At 35.8% G+C, this 25,024-nt stretch overlaps 1 protein-coding gene across 9 annotated transcripts; it reads left to right on the plus strand.

The window, feature by feature from the left end:
- Positions 1–654: 654 nt before the first annotated feature.
- ZNF207 (zinc finger protein 207) lies at positions 655–25,024 on the plus strand. 9 transcript variants are annotated; one of them, XR_008418916.1, is made up of 14 exons: positions 655–844; positions 2,246–2,373; positions 6,411–6,549; positions 7,927–8,097; positions 8,223–8,298; positions 8,813–8,860; positions 9,925–9,995; positions 11,792–11,949; positions 13,105–13,197; positions 14,215–14,457; positions 15,061–15,220; positions 15,354–15,537; positions 18,619–18,673; positions 22,508–25,024. XR_008418916.1 is itself a non-coding variant. In XM_053893504.1 (13 exons), the coding sequence occupies exons 1-12, from the start codon at positions 805–807 to the stop codon at positions 15,512–15,514; spliced, it is 1,488 nt and encodes a 495-aa protein (XP_053749479.1). In that variant the 5' UTR covers positions 655–804; the 3' UTR covers positions 15,515–15,537; positions 15,755–16,204. The 9 variants fall into 9 exon arrangements, 7 of the variants coding, with proteins under 7 accessions (XP_053749479.1, XP_053749478.1, XP_053749481.1 ...); XR_008418917.1 differs by having other exon boundaries at positions 22,511–25,024; XM_053893504.1 differs by lacking the exons at positions 18,619–18,673; positions 22,508–25,024 and adding an exon at positions 15,755–16,204.

The raw sequence follows: 25,024 nt of genomic DNA on the forward strand, positions 1-25,024 counted from the left end.
CCGGTCCGAAAACCCCTGGTGTGTTTCAGGCGCTAAGCCTCAAAGACTTGCACGTTTTGCTCCTTCAATGAGATCCTCTCTCCTCCACCTCCCTCGCTCCCATTAACTTTTCAGTTCAGAAAATCTTTCTTGACTCCCCCGTGGCCTCCAAGGCCCTGTTCGTGTGTTCCTCTTCTGTCCGCAGCCCCTTGTATTTCCCCCATCACAGCGCTGACCACACTGCCTCGTTTACTCATCTGTCACCAACCTGCAAGTCACCAGGCAGAGACTGCGACTTCTTTGACTTAGCAGGCAAATGCCCAACCCTTAGTACAGCAAGGATTAATCCGGGCAATGAAACAAAATTAAAAATTGAGCGTTCTCTCATTATTCTTTATTTGTAGTCTGCCCTTAATTACGCTGGCAATCTTCCCAGGTTTTTTTGTTTGTTTTTTTCCTTCAATTCGCGAGTGTATCGGTGCACCTCGGCCACCAACTCCCTCACAAAGGAAACCGGAGGAATCAGCCAGCGCAAGCAAACAGGGCCGGGACACCTTAAACGGACAAGATGGCGGCCGCCCGTCAGCCGCCACGAGTCTCCACCCACTCAGGGAGGAGGTCTGCGTCATGTGACCCTTCCCTGCCTGGCTCCGCCTCCGGCCGCAGTGCCTGACGGGAGCAGAGCGGCGAACGAGGGCGTCGGCCATTTTGTGTCTGTTTCCTGTGGGACGCGGTGGTGGCCGTTGGGTCGGAAGAGTGAGCGATTTTTGCCTCGTTTTTCCTGTTAGTTTTCTCCCCCTTTCACTTTGTCGGTAGAGCGCAGTTATGGGTCGCAAGAAGAAGAAGCAGCTGAAGCCGTGGTGCTGATATCCTTTGTGGGTTTGAAGTCGAGGCCGAGCGGGGGCGCCGGTTGGTGGTGACTGGGACTGGGAGGCCTTGCTTTGGCCTGTGGCAGAGAGTGTCTGGGATGTAGGCCTCGAGGTGGGTGGCTTGGTGGCTGGAGCCGGATCTGGGAAGGTTTCGTGGGAACTGAATTCCCTAGGGCGAGAGGCTCTGGCAGTTGTGGATCGTGGGACTCCGTGACTCAGGAGGTTCTTGCTTCGGTGCGAGCGTTGACCTAACCGCTGGGAGGCGGCTTGGACCCCCTCCACCAAGGACAGTGTCCCCTAAGGATATTCTGCCACATTCTGTTGTTTTGGTGACGATTCAACAAAGGGACTTTCTTCGAGTATAATACGCTGATTGACTCTGGAGGATTAGGGGAGAGCTTCCGGAGTGTGTCACCCACTTTTTCCGTTTAATTGGGGAATCGGTGGTTTAGGGAAGGCTTGTGTTAGTCAACCATGGTTTCTTTCTTTCTTTCTTTTTTTTTTTTTTTTTTGGCCGGGGGTGGAGTGGGGTGGGGGAGAACTAGCTTCCGCGTCTCACCCGCTGGCGCCTTAATCTTCAAGAAGCGTAAAGGGTGGAGTTTCTTGTGTCTATCACCCAGCTTCGTAAGACTGGAAAAAAAAAATGCTTTTTATTTTTTAGCAAAACGTGGCGTCTTTTTAATACTTTTTTCGGGAAGGGCTAATACCGTTTACGTTAAAATTGATTTACTTCTGTCTCGTATCTAAAAACGGTTACGGAACTGCATTTGTTTATATAATGGTTGAAAAACGGTCACGAATTTCTTTAATGAGCTTTTAGGAAAGTCTGCCCAGTGAGAGAAAATTTCTCAGTTTTTATTATTAATGTAACTTATCTGTGAGTTTAGATACATGCCATGGCAACATATTCGTAAGAAGTTGCAAACAACTTTGTGGATTATTCATACGAAATTGTGTCATTCTTACTCACTGAGTTTATTCTTGGATCTAAATAAAATAGATATTCCTGAATTCCATAGGTTAGGTAGATTTTTAACATTTTGATTATTTTGTTTTCTAGTTAATGAGTTCTGTTTTGAAATCCATTCTTGACATAAACTTGGGGATTTTTTGACATTGAACTGTCCAGTCCACAGCGTGCATTTGTAAATTTTGAAATATTGAACAGAAGTTATTTTACTTAAATCTTTGTAAAATGCGGGGATTTTACAGTAATCTTGCTGATTACTGAGATGTGTTCGTTTACAGATGGTGAGAGATTATGGGCATAAAGTACCTTCTTGGTTTTAACTGCTCTCATGTTTTAATGTTCCTCTTCCTAGTCTTTTAATATGACAGGTTTTTTTTAATAGGCAGTGTCATTTTGTGCTATTTTTGTACCTTAACAATATTGATCAGGTATTGTAATAGAGATTTTGATGATGAGAAGATCCTTATACAGCACCAAAAAGCAAAACATTTTAAATGCCATATATGTCATAAGAAATTGTACACAGGACCTGGCTTAGCTATTCATTGCATGCAGGTAAGGATTTTTTTTTCTGTCTTTAACTCTTAACCCCTTGTGTGGAAACAACATGAAAAAAAATTAATTTATTTTAACAGTTGTAGGGTTTTGTTTATTGTGAAAGATTAGATATGGTCAGCTTAAAAAAAAAAAACCTGTTTTTTGGCCATTAAGTTAAATAATTGATTTTTTTTTTATGTTTGAAGAAAACTTATGTTCATAGTGTTTATCTTTAAGTTATTAATAATATTTTTTATTTTAGACTGGGGACAAGTTGAGGTCCCAGAGTATCTCCTCAGTTACTTGAGTTAGAGAACAAAGATCAGTGATTTAAATTTTGTGGTCTGACCAGTTCTAATCCCATGAGAATAATACATAATTAGCTACCATTACTCTCTGCCATTGAAGGATTTGTTACAATTTCTTGCCTGAGGATAGGCTTACTTCAGTTATTATTCCTTGGACCTCTTTTGGAAAGGTAATGTGTTTCATTTAATGATGTCTGGGTTTCTTGAGCTTTTCACTACTTAGGTAGGGAGAGCTTTGCAATTTATGTTTTTAAGGATCTAGTAAGTGCCTTTATGTCTTATTCAACATTATTTCTTCTACTTTGGCCAGTCCTAGTGCTACCTGAATTTTGGCCTAATTGGACCCTAGAGAGAGATGAGATGAGCAAATCCCTATTTATTGGAAACTACTGTTGGTAGGAGGCGGGGAGGTAAATTAAAATAAGATGTTGTTTCCCCTAGTTAAAAAATAAGTTTATTTAAAAAAACAAGTTTATATAGATCCTCTTCAGTTATGTCACTGTAATAATAACTTAACACCCATTCAGAAATATTTTAGGGCCTGCTATGTGCTAGACCCATAACTTTCCACTGTGGCAATCACTAGTTACATGTGACTACTTAAAAGAAAATTTTAAAATTAAAAATTACAAATTTAATTTCTCCACATTGTAACCACATTTCCAATGCTCAGTCACATGTGGCTGGTGGATGACTTGTATTGGATAGTACTGATGCAGAAAGAATATTACAATTTATCACAAAAGATTTCTGTGAGACAGCATTGTGCTAAGACAAGTGTTTTAGGCACTAGGTGTACAGCAGTGAAGGAAACAGTCACCATCATGGAGTTTAGATTTGTATTGTGGAAGAAAACACTGCAGTATTTAGTTTGCCTTTTCACGATAAGTGATAGAGAAAGCTAAAACTAGGTAAGAGGCATAGGTAGGGCCACAAGATAGGAAAGACCTGAATGAGAAGCTGACATCTGAACAGATCTGAACGGAAATGAGAGAGAGCTTCCAGAGAACAGCAGATGAAAGACCCTGACATACAGGAGCATTCTTCTATATTGAAAAAGAAAGGGTAGCAATGTGCTTTATACAGAAGGGTTTACTTATTGTAGGCCATTTTCTTTCATTCTGAATGAAATGCAAGGTTGAATAGAGAGAGGTGTAGCATATTCTGGTACCTTTTCTTTCTTTTTTTTTTTTTTTTTTTTAAATAAGGATTTTCCTGCCTATAGAGTTGCAAATAGACAGATAGCAGAATGCAGTGAGAACACTTAGGATGACTGGAGTATTCCAGGCAAGAGGTGATGGTGACAGAGACCAGAATTTGCTGATAGGTTTAGATGCAGAGTATAAGAAAGTGAGGAGTTGCAGATTGATCTGAAGGTTTTTGGCCTGAGGACTGTGAGAAATGAGTTATCGTATACTAAAATGTTGAAAGCTGCAGGAAGACTAGGCTTAGAGATGAGGATGTCACAATTGTGTTGTGTTGTTAATTTTGAGACAGTCTGTTGACTATCCAGTTGGAAATGTCATATAAACAATTGTATCTGTGAGCCTGGACTTCAGAGAGGTTGGAGCTGGAGGTAGAAATTTGGAAGGATGCTGTGGTGAGCATAGCTATTTTAATCCATGATACTAGATGTCGTTTCCTATTAGAGGGTAGAATATAGATCTAGAATAGGTGCAGGGACTCCAGCTTGGGCCACTCACAGCACTTAAAGGTTAGAAGATTAAAAGAAACCATTCAAGGACATTGAAAAGGTAGGAAATCTAAGAGAGTAGTGCCCTGGAAACCAAATGAGATGATTAAAGGAGTTACTTAACAGAGTGAAATGCTGGTGGTAGGTCTAGGAAGATGAGGACAGAGATTGGATTTAATCAAAGTGGAGGTCATTGGTCACTTGCCAAGAGTGATTTCCTAGAGTGATGAGGATGAAAGCCTAATTGGAGTACTCTCAAGAGAAAATGAGAAAGTAGAGGCACTGTTTCAAGAAGTTGTACTATAGAGAAGAACAGAGAAATGGAATGGAACTGGAAGGAGATCAGTTGAGAAACTATTTTAGTGACATTGTTGATTGACCAAGTGCTTTTTTTTTATGGTTTTAGTGTAATTTCACAGCAACCTGTGAAATGGGCCTGGCAGTTAAATCAGACACATCCTCCAATTTTATAGATAATAAACTTAGGACATTAGTAATTTAGATGGTTCACATCAGTGCTTGCTCCACCTATCTTTTCAACCAAGATCATCATCATTTCTACTAGGCAAGGTTGTAAGAAGTCTAATTCTGGCTAGGATATTGTGAGGTAGTTAAGTAAATCATGTTATTTTTCTTCTTTTTCCAATAGCTTTTGATTAGTATATTCTTGCCCTTATCATTTAGAAATAGAATAGTTCATGTGTATGAATACAATTTTATTACTTTGAGGAACATAGGAGTTCCTTCATCAGCATTTGTCAAGAACAGTAACATGCCAAAAAACCGGCGTGATTAAGTCCCTTGTTGAGAAGCTTTGTTCATGGATCTTTTAATCACAATAAGGAACAATGGTTAAAGATCAATCAAAAATTAAGATAATTTCTCAATTTGATTTGCATGTCTCTGTTTAAAGTCTTTGAGTCTTCTTAAGAAGAAAACAGTTTTCTTTACTTTTCTGTTCTTGCATGAAAATGTTTTGGGAGGAAAGAGAAATTGAGTATGAGACAAATATGTCCCCTAAAGCAGTGGTTCTCAAGCTTGGGCATGCCTCAGGATCACCTGCAGGGCATGTTAAAACAAATTGCTAGTCTTAACCAAGAGTTTCTGGCGGAGGGGGTGGGGGGCCCCTGAGAATTTGCATTTGTAATGAGCTTTCAGGTGATGCTGATAGTCTAGGCAAAATACTTTGACATTTTTTTTAGCCTAAGTTAAGGCAAGTTGCTGAAGAAACCAAGACTGACAGGAATTTTACCATATTGGCAGAAGTTACCCATGTTTGAGGGTTAGAAACATTTGATCTAGCAAAAACCATTAGTAAAAAAAATCGTAGGTTTCCAGTGTTTTATAATAAAATCTCTTTCTCTTTGTAATCTGTCAAATTTAGTGTAATGACAGGATCACTGCTGTGGCAGTGTTAAGTGCCTCAGGTAACGCGTTAGTTCTGGATATGCTAATTATAAGTGCCACTTTTGCAATTTGTAACTACCAGCTTGTCTCAAGATCAATCTTGGAAATTTTATGTTAATTCTTCATATAGTAAGAACTTTCATAAGCTGTGCTTAAGTCAGACTTGAACCTTCTCTCATTTGAGTGGGACTGCCAGTTCATTGCTGATAATTCAAGCAAGCAAGATTACATGGTAAACTTAATGTTTATTGAGTCCTTACTATGCGTTAGACATCCTGCCAAGTGCTTTCTGTACTCACTGTTTCATTTAACATATATAATTTAATACCTGTAACGTAACAGGTATTAAATAGTTTCATATATTTACTTACGTAATTATATAAATTATATGATTTAATGCATTTATTCCTAAAAATGATGCTAGATGTTAGGTAGTGTATATAGGTTGGATAATCTTAAATCAGAGGATTTGCGTAGTCTCACATACCTAGTAAGTAAGCAACAAAACTGGGGATTGAATCCGGATAGTCTCACTATAGAACAAGTTATTCTTAATGATTATACTAAGTGTTCTCTGAGTAATTTCAGATTGCTCTTAAAGGACTTTATGAGACACTTTATCTAATGGAAGTTTGTTTTAATGTTAGGTGCATAAAGAGACAATAGATGCTGTACCAAATGCAATACCTGGGAGAACAGACATAGAATTGGAAATATATGGTATGGAAGGTATTCCAGAAAAAGACATGGATGAAAGAAGACGACTTCTTGAACAGAAAACGCAAGGTAAACGTTAGGATGTGTGCTTTTTCTTAACACAGCTTTACTAATGAGAGTATTACTACTACTTTGAGGTATAAATTTAATAGTGGATGTTATTCAAAATTCCAATTTTGAGGGTTTTTTTTTTTAATACTTATTTGAGAGAGCAAGCATGTGCGTGAGTGGGGGAGTGGCAGAGAGAACTCAATAACTGAGATGATGGTCTGAGTTGAAATCAAGAGATGCTTAACTGACTTAGCCACCAGCACTCTTTTTTTTTTTCAAGTTTATTTTGAGAACAATGGAGACAACACAAGTGGGGTCGGGGAAGAGAGGGAATCCTTAGCGGGTTGCACGCTGTCAGCGCAGAGCCCCATGTGTGGCTTGAATCCATGAAACTGAGATCATGTTCTGAGCCAAAATCAAGATTCAGACGTTCAGCCGACTAAGCACCCCAAGCATCCCGAGTTTTATTGTTTCTTATGTCTTAATGTTTGGAGTTGTATATTTGATTTGTATATATGTAATATCACATGGATTATTCCAAACACTTTATTATAATATAGTTTTGTTCATAACTGCATTCCAAGTGGAATTAGCAAGTGTTGAGGTTTCTGAAAATGAAGGTAGCTTGTTTTGATTTGATTATATAACCACTAATAGTAAATTTTTTGGTAATGCTGTTACTTGACTTGGAATTTACAATCACTTATTATCCAGATGGTAGAAGTTATTAATCAATTATGGAAAAAAAAATTTTTTTAAAGTAAGCTCTACACCCAACGTAAAGCTTGCACTGAGATCAAGAGTTAAATGCTCTATTGACTGAGCAAGCCAAGTGCCCTGAAGGTTTTTGTTTTTGAAAGCATTGTAGAAAGGTCAGACCTCTTTGTCATAGTTTACCTTTTGAGATGGAATAGAAAGCTGTTTTGTTTTTGTTTTTCAAAAAAAATGAGGAAAATTATTTAAAGTTTATTTCTTTTGAGAAAGAGAGCACAAGCAGGGGAGGGGTACGGGAGGAGGGACAAGAGAGAATTTCAAGCAGGCTCTGCACCATGAGCATGGAGCCCATTGTGGGGCTCGATCTCCCGAACTCCCAAGATTATGACCTGAGGTGAAGTTGTATGCTTAACTAAGCCACCCAGGTGCCCCATAGGAAAATTATTTTTTACCTGTCAGAATAGGGAAAGGATGTTAACCTTTTTGCTTAATAGAGATTGAAAACACATTTGAAGAGTAAAAAGAATAATATTGACTGAATTTCTTTGCAAGAAAAATCTCATGAGCTAATTACAGTGAAATAACTTTTTTTGATGTTTGAATGTCTTAAGCTTGCTTAGTTTTTTTTTTGTTTTTTTTTTTTTTTACTTCATGGGAAAAATTAATTAAAACTTTTGTTAGCAGAGAGTCAAAAAAAGAAGCAACAAGATGATTCTGATGAATATGATGATGATGACTCTGCAGCTTCAACTTCATTTCAGCCACAGCCTGTTCAACCTCAGCAAGGTTATATCCCCCCAATGGCACAGCCAGGACTGCCGCCAGTCCCGGGAGCACCAGGAATGCCTCCAGGTATCACATAAGGGTTACGATTTAACATTCTTAGGACTTTGTTGATATGGTATAGAAGTATTAAAATTTTTCTCTTAACCCTTTAATATTTGTGACTTTTTTGTTGGTGAAATTTTTATTTATAGGCATACCTCCATTAATGCCGGGTGTTCCTCCTCTGATGCCAGGAATGCCACCAGTTATGCCAGGCATGCCACCTGGGTAAGAAAACTTTTAATTGACTTGTGGGCTTGTGCCTAGTAATAATCTTTTCAACTTGGGTGTTACATGAATTGTAAAATGTTACTTTGCCTTTTTTCTTTTTCTTTTTTTTTTTCTTAAAGGTATGGGCTCCCTAAACTTAAACTTGTCTAAAAAGGGGTCTACCAATAAATTTAAGGAATATAAATTTACCTCTGAGGAGAATAGATTTTTGGGTTTTAGGATGTGTGTAGGCAGCCATCTACTTCAATTGCCTCTGATGTAATTAAAGTAGTTGGTTGTAGATTTGTGTTTCTGAGATTCAGAACTGTCCATGACACTTTGTAGTTGTGACAAGAAGCAAACTCTGTAAATGATTTATTTGTCAAATCATCAAGAACTAAAATGAATATGAGGTGCTCGTGCCTATCACTTTTACTTAAAAAATTGTTGGATGTGAGAGGTATACAATACACTTTCCCACTGTATTTTGAAAATCACAGTTAGATTTTGATTTTGTCATACATTTTCACAGATTGCATCATCAGAGAAAATACACCCAGTCATTTTGCGGTGAAAACATGTAAGCATCTCATTCATAATGTAATTCAGGAGGTATAATCATAATGTCATTTTTTTTGTGTGTTTAATGGTATCTATTCAGTTGACTTCAGAAATTTTCTAACCTTCCTCACTAAAACTTCTAGAATGTGCAAGCTGGTTGACACAAGTCTTAATGGAGGGGAAAAAAAAAAGACATTTGTGAGGAACTAGTAATAAATAGACCCATATAAATAAAGCATTTTCTAAACGTGCAGCTGTTTTTCGCCAGACTGCTAAAGTAATGGAATTTAGTAAAAAGTGTTGATATTTAAGAAAGAATAGATACTCTTTTGCCAAATTAACATGCGTTATTATAGAAGGTAATTCGGTTTTCTTGTAATGAAATCTATATATAGAAGTTAATTTTCTAATAAAGTCCTCAATTAAGAATTCACAAACTTGTAAATGTTTTAAGTGAATGGACACTGGTATTTGAAGGTGAGCTCTTTTAGGGGAAGGAAAATAAATATGGGTTATGTTTTTAGTCATGGTTTAGTGTTAGGTGGCCGTTAGAAATTAGGCAATTGTGTGAGGTTACTTTTGACTGTCATTAATTTTGGTGGTAGTTTTTTTGTAACCCTCCTCCCAAGAATCTTTACTCCACAGTGTATATTCAATATTTTCTTTTTGAAAAATATAATGACTCTAAAATAATTTTTCTTTTTTATTTATATTCTGTATGGGTATTTTCCAAATGAGACCAAAGGTGATTATGATTTCAAATTACACATATTTTAGATGAGGCCTCTTGTCTGTATTGAGGGTATGATTGTTCGTAGTGACCTTAAATGTATGAAAATGTTTTGTAAAAGAGACTGGTTTTTCCCCCTTACTTTACTGATAAACCCAAGAGGTTTGATGGTTTTTAGAAGACTTACTTTGATAGAATTGTTCTAGTGTTGTGTGTTCTTTCAGCTTGAATTTCAATATTAGGGGTCAAATTCAAGTCTTTTATCTATTGTTTCAGGCTTTAGCCAAAATGTTTTCTAATAGTTTATACTGTTGATTAACTTGGTTTGTTTCTTGAAATTTGCTTTCTAATAGAATGATGCCAATGGGTGGAATGATGCCACCTGGACCAGGAATACCACCTCTGATGCCTGGTATGCCACCAGGTATGAAACGTTAGACAATAACCTTTTTACTAGGACTGGCATGCTTTATTCTTAAGTATTGTGGACAGTAGGTTTGTGGACGTTGGTGCAGTTTTAATATTAAAATTTAGTTCTTTTTTAAATTGATTGGACAAGTGTTAGAATGGATGCTTTTTTTTGAGTTTTGAAATAGTAAACAGGTTTCAAAGCAATCAGAAATGAGTCACAGAACCTATACACCGAAGCTCATATACCTAACAGGGGTTTTATTTGTTAGGAATTTTTTAGATAAGTAACGGAGAGTCTTAGAAAATAATAGGGAACCGTAACAAACTGTATTAAACAATATAGGCATTTATGGCCTCCCTCAATGAAAAGTGGTGGATTCAGTGGCTGGGGATCTCAAGAACCCATGTGTTTAAAATTTTCTCCTTTGCCAACTTGAGCTTTTCTCCCTGGGACATGTCGCTCAGTTGTTACAAGATAACTCAGGCAAGAAAGGGTGTCAACAGCAGTGGGCTCTTGTTTTAAGTTTATTTATTTTGAGAGAGAGTGCACGTGTGCACACATAAGCCAGGAAGGGACAGGGAGAGAGGGAGAGAAAAGCCCAAGCAGGCTCTGCATTGTCTGCACAGAGCTTGATGTAGGGCTCCATCACATGCCTGTGAGATGATATGAGCCGAAATCAAGAGTCGAATGCTAAACTGACTGAGCCACCCAGGCACCCCACCTTTTTGTCATTAGGCAGCAAAGTAACTCTCCCAGAAGCTCCTTAGCCTCTTACAGTTGACCAGAAACAGGGCTAATGGACCCTTTAGCTGAAACGGAGCCTGTGTTAAGAACTATCTTGACTCTATCCTATAATGTGGGGAACCAAATTTCATTAGCCAAGTAGGTGTGCCACACAGGCCTTCATTAGGCTTTCTCAATTGGTTGCTTTTTTTTTTTGTATGTAATCCTAGCAAGTTTGGTGTGCAGTCCATAGCAGATTAAGAAGTATTCAAGTGATAGTTGACGTAAAAGTAACAGGATAAATGAGGCAGCGGCAAAATGTGCATCATTGCCAGGACAGGCATTAATTTATAGGCAATAGCTCCACATGTGTTCTGAGAGAATTTTAGGCATTTAAAGGAATGTAGAATAATAACCAGTGTTCAGTTGATAATGTGAAGTTAATAAAAGTTTTTAAGTTATGTTGAGGAACTTTGAAGAACGTACTAGTAATGGATTTTTCGGAAAATTTACTTGAACTGCTTTAAAGGAGGAATGCCTGGCTGGCTCAGTCAGTAGAGCGTGTGACTTTTCACCTCAGGGTTGTAATTTTGAGCCCCATGTTGGGTTTAGAGATGACTTAAAAATCTTTTAAAGTGTTTGCAAGAATAAGTTTCCTGAAAAAAAATTTATGGGTATATGACCTATCAAAAGTTTTTACAATAATTTGAATTGAATTCGAGTTTAGAGAACATCCAGCTGTTGGATGATTGTAATAGTTCTCTTACGTGTTTCACAAGGTTTGCTAAATCAGGAAGATTAGTAACTTACTTTCTACTTTTCCTATACAAGGAGTCTCTAGTGGTGTCTTTCACTTTCCAAAATTCTGAAGAGATACAAAGGAATAGAAAGGTTGAGGCAAGATTGTTCCAAGGAACAAATGCCTAAGATATTTGGACTTCATTGAATTGAGCAGTTCATCAGTAACTTTGTAGTGTAGAATTGTTTTTTAACATGGTATATTTTAACAAGAAAGTCTTGGGAAAATACTTTTTCTGAATTAAAAGTTTCAACAGCTCCCTTTCCCCAATATTTCGTCTTTACAGGTATGCCCCCTCCTGTTCCCCGTCCAGGAATTCCTCCAATGACTCAAGCACAGGCTGTTTCAGCGCCAGGCATTCTTAATAGACCACCTGCACCGACAGCAACAGTTCCTGCTCCACAGCCTCCAGTTACTAAGCCTCTTTTCCCCAGTGCTGGACAGGTAAGGTGAAATTTCTGAAAAGGAGTGCACTTGTATTTAAAGGTAAAGTGTAGTTGTTTATAGAAATCCTTTAAATCGTCATAGGTCAATTTTTTGTTGGTAATCCTTTTCGTACAATTTATTAAATACAAAGAAGTGTCCTACTCTCTTCCATGTTTGCACACATTGATTTCTTCTAGTCAAAAAAGATTGGCTGGAACCCAATAGTGTAGTATGTTTTTTGTTTTCATAGCTGTGAATTCTGGTCATTCTTAGCTTTAGTTAGGAATGAAAGTTTAATTTCTGGGGACTTAAATACATAATAGTGTTTAGAGGTCCTCCTTCACATCTTGAACTATGAATGGAATGAAATCAAAGGCAAAGGTGAAAATCCTAAGACCTTAGCAAATCATTCGTTGGACTCTTTAATGTAGAACAATGACGAAACACAATGCTGCACTTTTGCAGGAAGGCATCGTTTGACCTAGTTAGACTTCTCTTTCCTACTGGCCTTGTCTATGTTCAGAACTCAGAAGCTAAAGATGCTTTTGTTATATATAGTAACTGTATAATGGTGGTTATTTTTGGGCTTTTCCCCCAAGTTGTATTCAAAATTAAGCAGATGTAATCGATTCAGAATTAAGGTCGGGATGTATGTTCTTGTTTTGTTCTTTTCACTTTAACGTTATCCCATAGAGGTTTTCTTTTCTCAGTTTTTTTGTTTGTAGTTGCTAAGTTAAAAGTATTACTTTTTAAGTCCCCTTTAAACACATTAACTACGTTTTTGAGGTGGGTGGGGATTTTGTTTATTGAGAGATGTCAAACTTTTAGCAAAAATCATTCAATTGGATTGAAGTGTCAGTAACGCATCTTTAGTCTCAGTTGAAGGTATCATTTTTGAAATATCACAGTGCAAAACACATCCAGTTTTAGAAAAGAAACTGGTTAATGACTAGGTTTATTGGTGTAGAATTTAAAAAATTTTATGAGGCTCATACTGTCACTTTGTTTATTGTAAATGCATTAACTGCCTGCCTCTTAAAATAAATCTGATTTGATTGCATTATATTTTGCGTTTATAAAAATGCAATCTATACTAAAAAAAGTCTACCACATGGCTTATTTTCACCCATTTGTTTGGAGACTTTTCATTGTTTCCTTTCTTTTATGCTACAGATGGGGACACCTGTAACAAGCTCAAGTACAGCTTCATCCAATTCAGAAAGTCTGTCTGCATCTTCTAAAGCTCTGTTTCCTAGCACAGCACAAGTACGCAGGAAGTTGCAGTTTAAAATTGTTAAAATGGCTTTATAAACTTAACCCTTTGGACCCTACTTTAAAACTAAATCTTTTCTGAAAAATATACTATACTTAATTTTTTTTTTAAGTAAAGTTAATGGAATAAAAATCAATGGTATTTGAAAATTTGAACTCGTACCAATAGAAAAAAATGTACCCCAAACTCCTATGGTTCTAAAGGGTTAAAAGCATGTAAGCAGTAAATGCATTATAGTGGCCAATGGTTAGCCTGATGCATGATTAAGCTTTTTTGATTTATGCTGTTTAATCTAATGCATCACATACAATGTAAGGAAATTTAGTACTCTGCGTTTGGTTCTAAAGTTGGCCTACTCTTCATATTTCAGTTGTTTGGTATTTTGAAAAGTAACCTATTTACTACTGGTAACTTTATGTTTAAAAGTTCCTACTAAACCCTTTTGTCAGTGATAATCATGTAGCCGTTGTTAAGTGGGAGGACATTGTATTATCTATATAAAGAAAATTTCTGAAGGACATTTTTTAATATGTCCTCACTGATGGAATTTATGTTATGCTTGGTAATTGAAATTTATCCAAGCATTTGTATTCTGTAATTTCTGAACTTTTTTGTTTTGAACTGCTTGGTAGATTGATTAAACAACTAATTTAGAATAGTAACAATAGAGCATAACTATTGTGATACAGTGTGTTTCATCAGCCTGAAAAAAATACACAGCTTTGTAAAGCAAATAAACTTTGGTGAGAAGGTAGATAAACTCTTAGAAGTTACATATGCAGTCTTTATTTCTGCTGCTGAGTTTTGGATGTGACTTTGACCCAGCATCTTTAGATATTCTTACATATTATCTTGATTTTTGTGGAGTTTTTATCATGTTAACTTTGTTTTAATTTCATTTAAAGTTTGGTCCTTTATCGAATGTTGGTGTCTCACTTTTAGGTTAATTATAGTAGATATACTCACTTTTGGGTTTTGAAGTTTCGTTAATGAAAGATTGTGTTTTACAGGCTCAGGCAGCTGTCCAAGGACCTGTTGGTACAGATTTCAAGCCTTTAAATAGTACCCCTGCAACAACTACAGAACCCCCAAAGCCTACATTCCCTGCTTATACACAGTCTACAGCTTCAACCACTAGTACAACAAATAGCACTGCAGCTAAACCAGCAGCTTCAATAACAAGTAAGCCTGCTACACTTACAACAACCAGTGCAACCAGTAAGTTGATCCATCCAGATGAGGATATATCACTGGTAAGTTTTTCACATACAGGTTTTTACTAGCATAATTTGAATACTGTTGTAGCATCTCATCCTCCTCTTGAGAAGTGTTAATTTGTACACTGATGGTCTTATAATCTGATTTAATGCTTACACTGTGGTTTTTATCATTCTGATTTCTAAGAACCACAGAATAAATATTGCATGCGTGTGTTTTGATTTTAGACACACTCCTCCTACTCCCAGACTGTTTCTTAAAGAAGACACTAATTTGGGTTCTTGCTGTCAAAAATCATATTAGTTAACATAAATTTGTAAATTAATCAAACAAGGGTGAGAGGTAGAATCTACAGATCCTTTGAAACTTACCTACCTTTCTCACTAGACCCTTTCTTGCTGAGGCAGGTGTATATTTCCTGGAAAGTTATTAGCCATTCTTCAAATATAAAAAATAGGTGAGGTTTTCTTGAGGCATTGAGATTTTAAGTAGTCAGTCTGGTTTGTGGAGCGAAAGTAATGGTTGACAAGGGTACATTTGTTAAAGGTTACTGTGTAAGATTTTAAATGTTTGCCTTTTATGCTTAATGATTCTCTCTGCATTCAAGTGTTTAACATTGTGTTCATTTTTATTCATAGGAAGAGAGAAGGGCACAGTTACCTAAATACCAACGTAATCTTCCTCGACCAGGACAGGCTCCCATTGGTAATCCACCAGTTGGACCTATTGGAGGTATGATGCCACCACAGCCAGGCATCCCACAGCAACAAGGAATGAGACCCCCAATGCCGCCTCATGGTATTTCTTTTTATGTTTATTTAGTGGATTTTCTGAGTATACACATAAATTTATCTTCAAAATACATTGCATTTAAAAGTACAGTGCACAGACCAACTCAATCTATTTTTTGTGTTTTAAATGTGTTTTTTAGGTCAGTATGGTGGTCATCATCAAGGCATGCCAGGTTACCTTCCTGGTGCTATGCCACCGTATGGGCAGGGACCGCCAATGGTACCCCCTTACCAAGGTGGGCCTCCTCGACCTCCGATGGGAATGAGACCTCCTGTAATGTCGCAAGGTGGCCGTTACTGATCTTACTTCATCCAGTCTAATAGGTTTGGAGATTAAACCTTTTCTCAACTTGTGCTGTTTATATAGCCAAGCTTCCGTCAATAAGGCTTCATTGTGACTTTAACAAACATTATCTTCCCACATACCAGGAACTATTGGACATTTATTTTACATGGGAAAAATTATTTGGAATAATAAAGCAGGAACTTTTCCTGAAGTTGCAATTTATACTGTATGGCTTCTTTTTCATGTTTCATCTAGGTTTTTAGAAGTGAAGTATAGTAAATTTGGTTCGTTATATTGTGAAGGCGCTGGAATTACATGAACATACCACCTTAATAAAGGCAAGTTCTGTAAGCTTACATTGCTATTTGTAAAGTTATGCCTTCACAGCATTTCAGATGCTGTTGGACTTCATGTCCCCAACCTAGCTTGGTGAGGGCTGTAACTGTTTCCGAGACCTGTACATTGGAAGTCTGAATGTATAACAATATTTAATGTATTTAGAGTTCCTCATGTTGCAGGGTTTAAGAAATCTGACCCACCAAGGTCATGTGACTTTTCTGTACTGTTAAACTTCATTGTAATAAAATGAGAGAAAAACTTATGCCTTTTTATTCATAACCCAGCTGTGGACCACTGCCTGAAAGGTTTGTACAGATGCATGCCACAGTAGATGTCCACAAAATAAAATTCATAGTTACCAATACAGTTTTGATACATCATTGGATTCTGTCTTTGAATTGTAGGCTGTTCCTTAGCTGCATGTTTTAAACTGGACAGTATGTATAGACTTGTATGTTAGTGCTTAAGTTGACAGAAAAACTTAGTTACATACGAGCCATTACATAGTGAGTATGAAATCTTTGTATTGTGTCACCTTTCCACGCCCTTGGTGTCACTACATGTTAGATGTCCTAGATCTTTAAAACGTAACTTTAGTGTGCCCTCTTTCCTGCTGATGAGGTTTAGAGCCTAGTGCCAGACCCATTCGTTTCCTTCTGATTATTTTTGAGACTGCAGTACTGTGTGGACCTCAGAAGCTTTTCAGGTGCAAACTTCTAGAAGCTTAGGTGCATGCAGTTAAGAGTTTTTTGTGTTTGTTTTGTTTTGTTTTGTTTTTTACTGTTAACAGATTGGAATCTTTTCTAAGTGTAATGCCAAATCTAAATGTGCCTCTGTTAGGATGGTTAACAGATGGATACAAAATTTTTTATTATGTTCCTGGAAAATTACATTATTTCTTTGATTAGATGGTTATCTTCTGTTATTTAGCCTAAATGGCTTCCCTATTAACCTTTTCATCTTGGAAATTTGAACGTTACTATGTCCTGTGAAGAACTTTTTTGTAGAGGTGACTGCTATTCATATCTTGTATTGCACGTCTCGTACAGTAATACCTCTTGTTGACTTTTTGGCATCCATTTTTAAAAATCTTTTGCAAGGCAGTTTCGTGGTTATTTAAAGTATCAAGTGATCTGTACAAAGCATAATTATTAATACGATGAACTCAAGTTGAGTTTTTCTCAACCTAAAGTTAAGACTTAAAATGGTGATAAGTCTTTATAACCTATATATGAACGTATAGATATGACCCGAAATCAGAGTTTTTGTCTTTGAAAAAAAGTTTTAACCTTGTAGGAAGATGTTGAAAACTGTTTTAATCATAAGAGTCTGTATTTAAGTGACAACTAGAAGAGATTGATTTAAACAAAACCTACAAATATCTACAAAGCTGAGTGCTAATTTAAATCACACATTTTGCTCCAGTGAAATGTTTTATAGCTTTTTTCTTATGATACCATTGAGGTTCAAAAATTCATAGCTTGAAAAGGCAACGTCCATGTATCACCGAGAATGCATTTGTTCCGTCTGCCAGCAGCAAAGCCCCATACTTTTTCTCTCACCTGCCTACTAAGTAGTTGTGGGATTAATACATATTTCTTAGATTTGGCAGCACGTTTATCATACTGCCAAAGAAGAACCTGTGTTGAAAATTTGTAAGGTAAAAAGGGCATGATTAAATTTAGAATGATTAAATAGGAAATGTTTTCCCAAACCACGTCTCAAGCATTTCATGTACAGGTTTATCAGCAAAATACAAATGGGTTAGTAATGTTTCAGAACTTTTACAAAGTTTTATTTACATTTAATGCAAAGATGATATATTTTATGCCAAGGTTTGTTGCTTTCTGAAGACTGAAGGGAGAAGATACCAGTACTTTTAAATAAGTGGTAGAATTTTAATTAAAAGTTAATCCAAAGTGTTACGCATGGCACTAAAGCACACCGTCTTCCTGTGTCGTGTTAGGTATATATAGCTGAAGTGGTGCCCATTTTGGTATTATTTATAGTGTAATTTGTGCATGCATCAGCATAATTAAGCTTCTAGAAAATACCTTTTACCTAACTGCTTCTGGGGTCCATAGTGTGGTTAAAACATGAGTGTAACAAATCATGTTGAAATAACTCTTACTTTGACTTACGCTGCTTTTAAGTAATAGGTGGGGTTGAGTTGAAGTAAACTATCTGCCTTCACAGAAGACAACCTTTAGGACTTGTTACATTCAGGCAGGCATTGTAATTGCCATAATTTAGGAAGTTGTAAGATTAGTGGGACTGCAAACGTTGGCTGTCCCTTCGTCCACTCCTATATCCTCCTTTTTTAAAAAAAACAAAGTGACTTAACGTTTTGTCTGGCACTAGTTTCTATTGTGTGTAGATTTTACCTAACTGTATGACAGAACAAGACCAGCAGGTGAGGATCAACTTTTGAATGGCTGCTGGAATTCTCATTTAATCTGAGTACTTCTATATTTTAGTAATAATCTCAGACATTTTCCATTAGGAGTGGGGAAAATACTCTTCGTGTACTCCTGTTCCACTGATCGAGTTATATATTGAGCGTAAACTCAGCTTAATTGAACTTAGTTATTTGGGGGGAGATCCCCAACAAAAATAAGTATGGGTTCAGAGTGGAATTATAGCAGACATAGCTTTTTTTAAAAAAAAAGCTGCTCTTTTTTCCTTTGCTTGCTTGATCATGGGGATTTTTTTTTTAATGCATGTCTTTTAAATTAATTGGGTAATGTTTTTCTAAAATTAAAATTTTCTTCTTCCTATAGCCCTGCCATAGGACAGGCTGAGGCTGAGTCTCAGTGTTGCCCTGTTCAGTCTGAGGCAAGTGGGATTTATTTTATTCCTTATAGGGGCTTTCACAGCTTTATGGCTGTTGGATATTTATGTCCCCAAACTTGCAGCAAGTTTGGTGAAGGCCCCTAAATTTAATTAAACTTAGGATTTTTATACTCTTTTGGCAGAGAAGGCTCTATATTAATATTCACGTTTGACTGTGGTGTTAATAAACATAAATAAAAATATTTGATATATGTAATTTACTTTGTGTTAACAGCCTCAGTAAAGCTGGTATTGCTATATTGAACTTTAGTAAATTAACAAAATTTGACGGTTTTGATTTGGAGGCATGAAATGTTTCGTTCAAATTTTCCACTTTCACTTTTAGGAAAAACTTGTCATTTTCTTCCCAAACTGTTAAATTTAACCTCATGGATAAGTTTGATTATTGGAAATGCCACTGGTTACCGAAATCTGCATTCTTAATCCCAAAGTCAATGCTTTGAACATTAAGGTTGAAAGGTCATGTGGAAATGCTTGTGATTTTTTTTTAATATTTTCATACTTCACCACATTAGAGCAAATGTTAATGTAGAGCCCTGTGAAAGGTGGGAAGGTGGTGTGTGTGTGTGTGGTATGTATGCATATACACTACACATTGATAAAAGTAGTACAGACCTGTCAGTATGGGTAGATTACTATTTTTTAAGTAGCTAAACTGAAATTGAATTATGTGGTAAAGTTAGTACATTGAACTGTGGTTTTGGAACAGTCATTTTGAGGTTCATTTTCAGCCTTAGTGAATGATATTTTATGCAATATGCACACATTAAAAGTATCCACATTTGTTCCCAACTAAAATTTGCTTATATTTGGTGAGAAACATGTTTATGTGTGTATGTTGTGGGCGTAAGAAGGAACTGGAAGAGAGGCCAAAACATGAACCTGGATTACTTTTCGTTCTTTCCTGTGTTTAAGCAACTGTTCTATCCAGATAGCATTTTCTTTCAAACAGTAACAGCATATAGTACAATGTTTAGCCAACCCAGGATTGTTTTCCTTGTGGTTTTAATTCTTGGAAGCATAAAGAAAAATTACTCATTACGTGAATTCCAAATTTTCAGTGTGTAATTAGAATATATGATTTTTCTCTGTAACTGAATCATGGAAAAAAGAGTTTAATGTTTGAAGAAAATTTTGTTACAACAAAAGAATACATTCATACCTTTGTTCAGTAATTACACCTTTTACATCTCCTTAACTGGAGATGTTTTCTGTTGCATCCACCATCCCCCAGTATAGTGAAATGTTCGAGTGAGGCTGCTGCTTGTGCTAATCTAATAGTGATAGTTGAAATAATTATAATTGAAATAGGCTCTTACATACTTGACTTCTGGGAGTTGGAGGGTCTCAGGGTGGCATAAATTGTTGAAGTTAATTTTCTTAATATCTCTGAAGTATGATTTTGAGAATTACATAACTTTCAGGTGTCTATTACTTCCACTGGTAAACTTGGTAAATGAAAGGAAGAAATGTGATAAAATTTTGTTATGAGTAAACTGATACTTGTATTGGTTAGGGGATATAAAGAATATTTAAAATACAAAATTTTTGTATAAATCAGGTATGTCTTTTTAAAGAGGCAGTATTTATCTGCCTAATATTAAGTAACCTTTGTGTGTTATTTCAAAACAAAATCGGTTTTCTCTTACTGTAACTTTTATGGAAAAGTCTTCTAAAAGGAGAGCTTCAGTTATAAGACTATTGACTCTGAGGCAGTTTTGTAAGTAAACATTCCCCTAGTTACACTTCTGCTTGCTATCTCATGACTTGAATATTAGTGAAGGTTTTGTTTTTTTTTTTTAACCCTTTCTTTATTTTCTGTCATCTGAATCACTTTAATAAATGACTTTTTTTTCCTAGCGTAGAAACCCTCTTTGTGCTATTTCTTGGCAAAATAATAAACAGTTACTTTAATGATGTTGTGTATAGTGTTATGCACATAGTGGATATTCACAATTTTGTGATTAATGTTGAATTTTCAGAACAGTACTTTTAACATCTTGCTCTTAGGCAACCCCTATTATGGATCTAAATCAAACTATTGTGTAGGAAATGGGGAAAGCGGGATTTCAGTTTGAGCACCCTAATACTTGAAATATCTCCAACTTTACCCCAGTGTTTTCATGTTCTTACTTGGCATTTTTGTTGAGAAATAATCAGCTTGAAAGTTGCAATTTTTTTAAAAGATTTCTTCAGTAAAACTCAGGAGAATTTCTTCTTCTAAGCATTGTTTTTTTGTTGTTGTTCTGAGCTCTATACATTCTTGCATAATAATTTGGCCACAAAGGGAAGAGCCTTTCATTTTCTAACCCTGGAAAAATAATATCGTGAAATAATATATTAATTTGAATTTTTTAAACAATCTCTCTTTAAATCTGTTCAATTAATCTTACATATCTTCTGGAAAATATCTTTATTTTACTAAAGCAGGATGTAGAAGTCATATTAAGGCAGAAATTGAAGATCTAAAGGAGCTCTTCACTGAAGCTAATTTGAACTATTTCTATTTGAAGCAAATTGAATACTGTTACTATAAATCAAGACTGGTTCCTGGTTAGGTTCTTTAGAAGGCATATAATCAGCTATATTAGAATATGTTTGTGTGTATGTTTTAATTTTGATCAAATTAACTACAGAGAAGATACATGTGAGTAAACTATTTAAATGATTGATAACTTGGACCCCATCCATTAATTCTAAATGCTGTAATGGTATGTAAGGTTGTATTATGGCACAGCTTCAGTAATATGCTGTGTGTTTGGTCAGGGGTTTGTGTAATGCTGTGTTTGTAAAGAGGGAAAGGCCTTTTTTGGAATTCTCCTGGCCCTTTGGCATTCTTACTGTGTCTGAGTTTTGTTGTTTTGTTTTGTTTTGTTTTTAAGCATTATTGTATTTAAAGAATCTGTATGCCTTCGCTTTGGGTTAAATTTGAGGAACTGGCAGCGAAAATTATTGATGCTCAACTTTGATAAAAATGAAGAATGATGTTCATACAGACCAGTATTATTTGGGGGAAAGGTCTAATTATATAGTGTTATTAGGCTTAAGAACCTTAAATGTAGTGAAAATTAACAGCCCTCCTGGTTTGCATTTGTGATTAAGGTTTCATCGAATCCTTTATTCCAGTGTAGCTTATTCTTAACATTTTATTCCTAAATGCTTGAGCAATCAGATGAAAATAAAATACGCAGCATCATTTCCTGTCTCTACTAATAAAACAAGGCTGCTTAATCACCCAAGTGAGCCAAGGGAAGAGTTACTGAAGTTTCTGTAGGTTTGAGTTAGAATAATATGGGGTGTGTATTTATTGAGCAAAGCCTTCCTTTTAGTTAGTAGTTTGTTAGTATACTTCGAGGAGAAACAATAGGTTTACTTTTCAGCCCATGTTTTAAATCCACAATCTCTAATAAAATGAAATCAAGTATTTTGAAAATTGAATTTTAAACTAATAAAAGTTGCTTTCCTCTGTTTGAGTATGTCTACACACACTTAAATTTAGAAATTACCATGTTGAGATTTTTTCCCCCCAAGTCTATCCCCCCCCCTTTTTTAGAGTAACCAAAACTTCCACATATACATATCGGAATACATAGTTTATTAAAAGCGAGGTATGTCCAATAGATACACAGTGTTTTAAAGTCATTCTCATAAAGTCACTCTAAATAAAGAGCCAATGTAAGGTTACTTTTGTAAGACTTGGGGAAAAAGTTTAAAATGTATTAATGTCAGGCTCTGAGGAAATTTAATGCACATTGACTTTTTAAAACTATGGATTGAACTCCTCAGTTTAATACAATTTGTGTTTTTGTTAACTAGCAGCAGAATTTCAGCATTTGCTACTTACTGGTAGAGAAGAAAAATCCCACAGCCCTGCCAGTACAGGTTAGTTTAATCTGTAAGTACCTGATGTTCCTATTTTTTTTCAAACATATCCATATAACCCACACAAGGAAGAAAGCTGTGCAGTTACTTAAATGTGAGTATAACTAATAATAGATCCATTGGACACTTTTAAACACTCAGTTCTTGGGCCAAAGTAGCTCTAGGTTTGCTAATAACCTCAGTTGTAAGAGAGGTGTATTACTGCTCCTTTATATCTGGTTGTGGTTGACCCTAAATAAATACATTGTACATAAAAGGAAAAGACGGTGAAAGTTTCAATTGGCTATACACACGTGTTGGCATGTGATCTGGAGTGCAGGGCTTTGGGTCCAGGCTCTATTGAAGCCACTCTCATGGTGGTTACTCATACTTACCTTTTAACTTTTTACAGTATGAATCAACCTAAGAAAAAAGTCAAGTTTCCTTACCTCTAGCAGTGATAAATGGTGTGCAGTCATAAGCTAGAAAATGTTTTCATACTGTGTATTTTGTTAAATGTTTGTAGTAGCTCTTGCTGTAAATAAGTACTAATTTTGTTCACCTTTTTTTGTAAACTATAACTATTCTGTTGTTGCACCACCACTGTGGGCTCATTTTACTTTGAATTAAGAATAACAAAACTTTTTAATATTCAAATGAAAACTGACTACCCATCAAGAAACCTAGACAAATTCCTTGTATGTTCCTTTTGAGGGGTAGTAAGGTCATAATGGCTTGTAAAAAACATGTTAAGGTTTTTATTACTGTCATTGGTTCTGTCAGAATTCATTGTTGTCTTGAACCATCTTTGAGAGTTTCCTTTAACCTTTAAATATTATGCTTTTGTGTTGCTAAAAATTTTAAATGCAAAGGTAAAAAGAATAAAGCATACAGTTTGGTTTGCACAAGCCTGAACCATCCTTCAACTCTGTAGCATTGACTAGGATGCATGGCTACCTCCTTTACACCCTAACTGTAATGATGTCTAATTTGAGAACATCTATCCATAAAACTAGTTGATCTTTTATTCCTATTAATTGGGGGTGGTGATTAGCCACTGAAAACAGACCATCTTAGTGTTATTTTGTTTGAAAGTCATGCATTTAGTTAATTAAAAATCTCACTATATCAACTGATAATAAAATTTTAAGATATCCACTTGTTTTTTTAATATAAAATTGCCTAAGGGCTTAAGTTTCATTGCCTTTCACAGTTTAATCTGTATAAGAAATGGCGTAGATACAGTGGAAATGGTTTTCCTTAAAACCATCTCTATAAAGCTGCCTTTCTGGTGAGTACTATTTTATACTTATATGTCACAGTTTTTCCTTTTAAGTTTAACTGAAATGGGATACTGATCAAAGAAGTGAGCAGTCTGAATTTGTACACTCTTTAGATAATATCTGAATCAGAAATGTATTTTATTTAAAAGTTGAATATTTCACTTCCTGACATTTCCCTAATAATCCAGGATCACTTTCTGACTTTGACTTAACAGACTAACTGGAAAACCTATTAACATATAAATTGTTTCCTTTTAGTGAGATGGAAAAAATGTTTTTATTCAGAATTATCTAGTATTTTTACAAATATTAAGATTTTCCTTTTAGCTAACAACCGAAAGTGTTTTCTCAATGCTTTCACTTCCCACACTGCATAGGTATAAAAGTTAAATAGCAGAATTTGTTCTCCGTGAAGCCGTTGTTGCAGTGATTCATGAGCTATTAAAGCCAAGGGTAGGGTTGAAGAAGGACTTGCCTGAAATGTTCCTGCAGACTAATGCTTTACAGGATTCCCTTTGAATGAACTTAAAAATTTCAAGTGTATTTTTAAATCTCTCTAACCTTGCATGGAAAATGTGGATTAGAAATGCTGGTTTCTGAGACTGTGTATGCCAGCAGAAATTAGCCTCTGGGTATATTTCTAATTACTTTATGCCCTGTTCAGTACTTTCCTTCAGTGTAACACATGGATTTTTTTCCTCTCTAGTCTTAAACCACATCCTAGATGATGTCAATATAAGCTAAGGATGTTTTCACATTGTATTTCCTGCTGTTATCTTTGTAAACAACAATGAACAGTAAGCTCCTAATACTTTTTAGTATGGAAAATGATAGTCTTCTCTAAAATCTGAAAATTGATGTCTTGAGTATGTGATAATGGTGATGTATTCTTCTAGATAAGCACTAAACAAAGTATGGACCCTCAATTTATGTCTTTAAGATTTAAAGTGAAGTAAATTTCTAAGGAATTCTGTCCTTTCCTAGCAAGGATAAGCAGACATTGAAAATGTGGTAAGTATGTAACTGTGAATGCATGTAATAGTGGTGAGAGTAAGTAGCCAAATTTCCATAGCATAAAAATTACTTAGACATAAACAAGATTTCTTGAATTTCCTTTGTGACTTAATGTATGTGTGTCTAGCATTTTTACAAATTTGTGTGCACAATGATTAAATTGGAATGTACCTTA

This window comes from Panthera pardus, unplaced genomic scaffold (genome assembly GCF_024362965.1).
Source record: "Panthera pardus isolate Hobbes unplaced genomic scaffold, ASM2436296v1 HiC_scaffold_3, whole genome shotgun sequence".
In the NCBI taxonomy this organism is placed as follows: Eukaryota; Metazoa; Chordata; class Mammalia; order Carnivora; family Felidae; genus Panthera; species Panthera pardus.

Excerpts from the sequence above, each read along its gene's own strand:
- ZNF207 (XM_053893503.1), top strand. The coding sequence starts at position 805 with ATGGGTCGCAAGAAGAAGAAGCAGCTGAAGCCGTGGTGCT. Across the intron at positions 8,861-9,924 it reads TCATTTTGCGGTGAAAACAT|AATGATGCCAATGGGTGGAA; the intron begins GTAAGCATCTCA and ends GCTTTCTAATAG. Across the intron at positions 9,996-11,791 it reads GATGCCTGGTATGCCACCAG|GTATGCCCCCTCCTGTTCCC; the intron begins GTATGAAACGTT and ends TCGTCTTTACAG.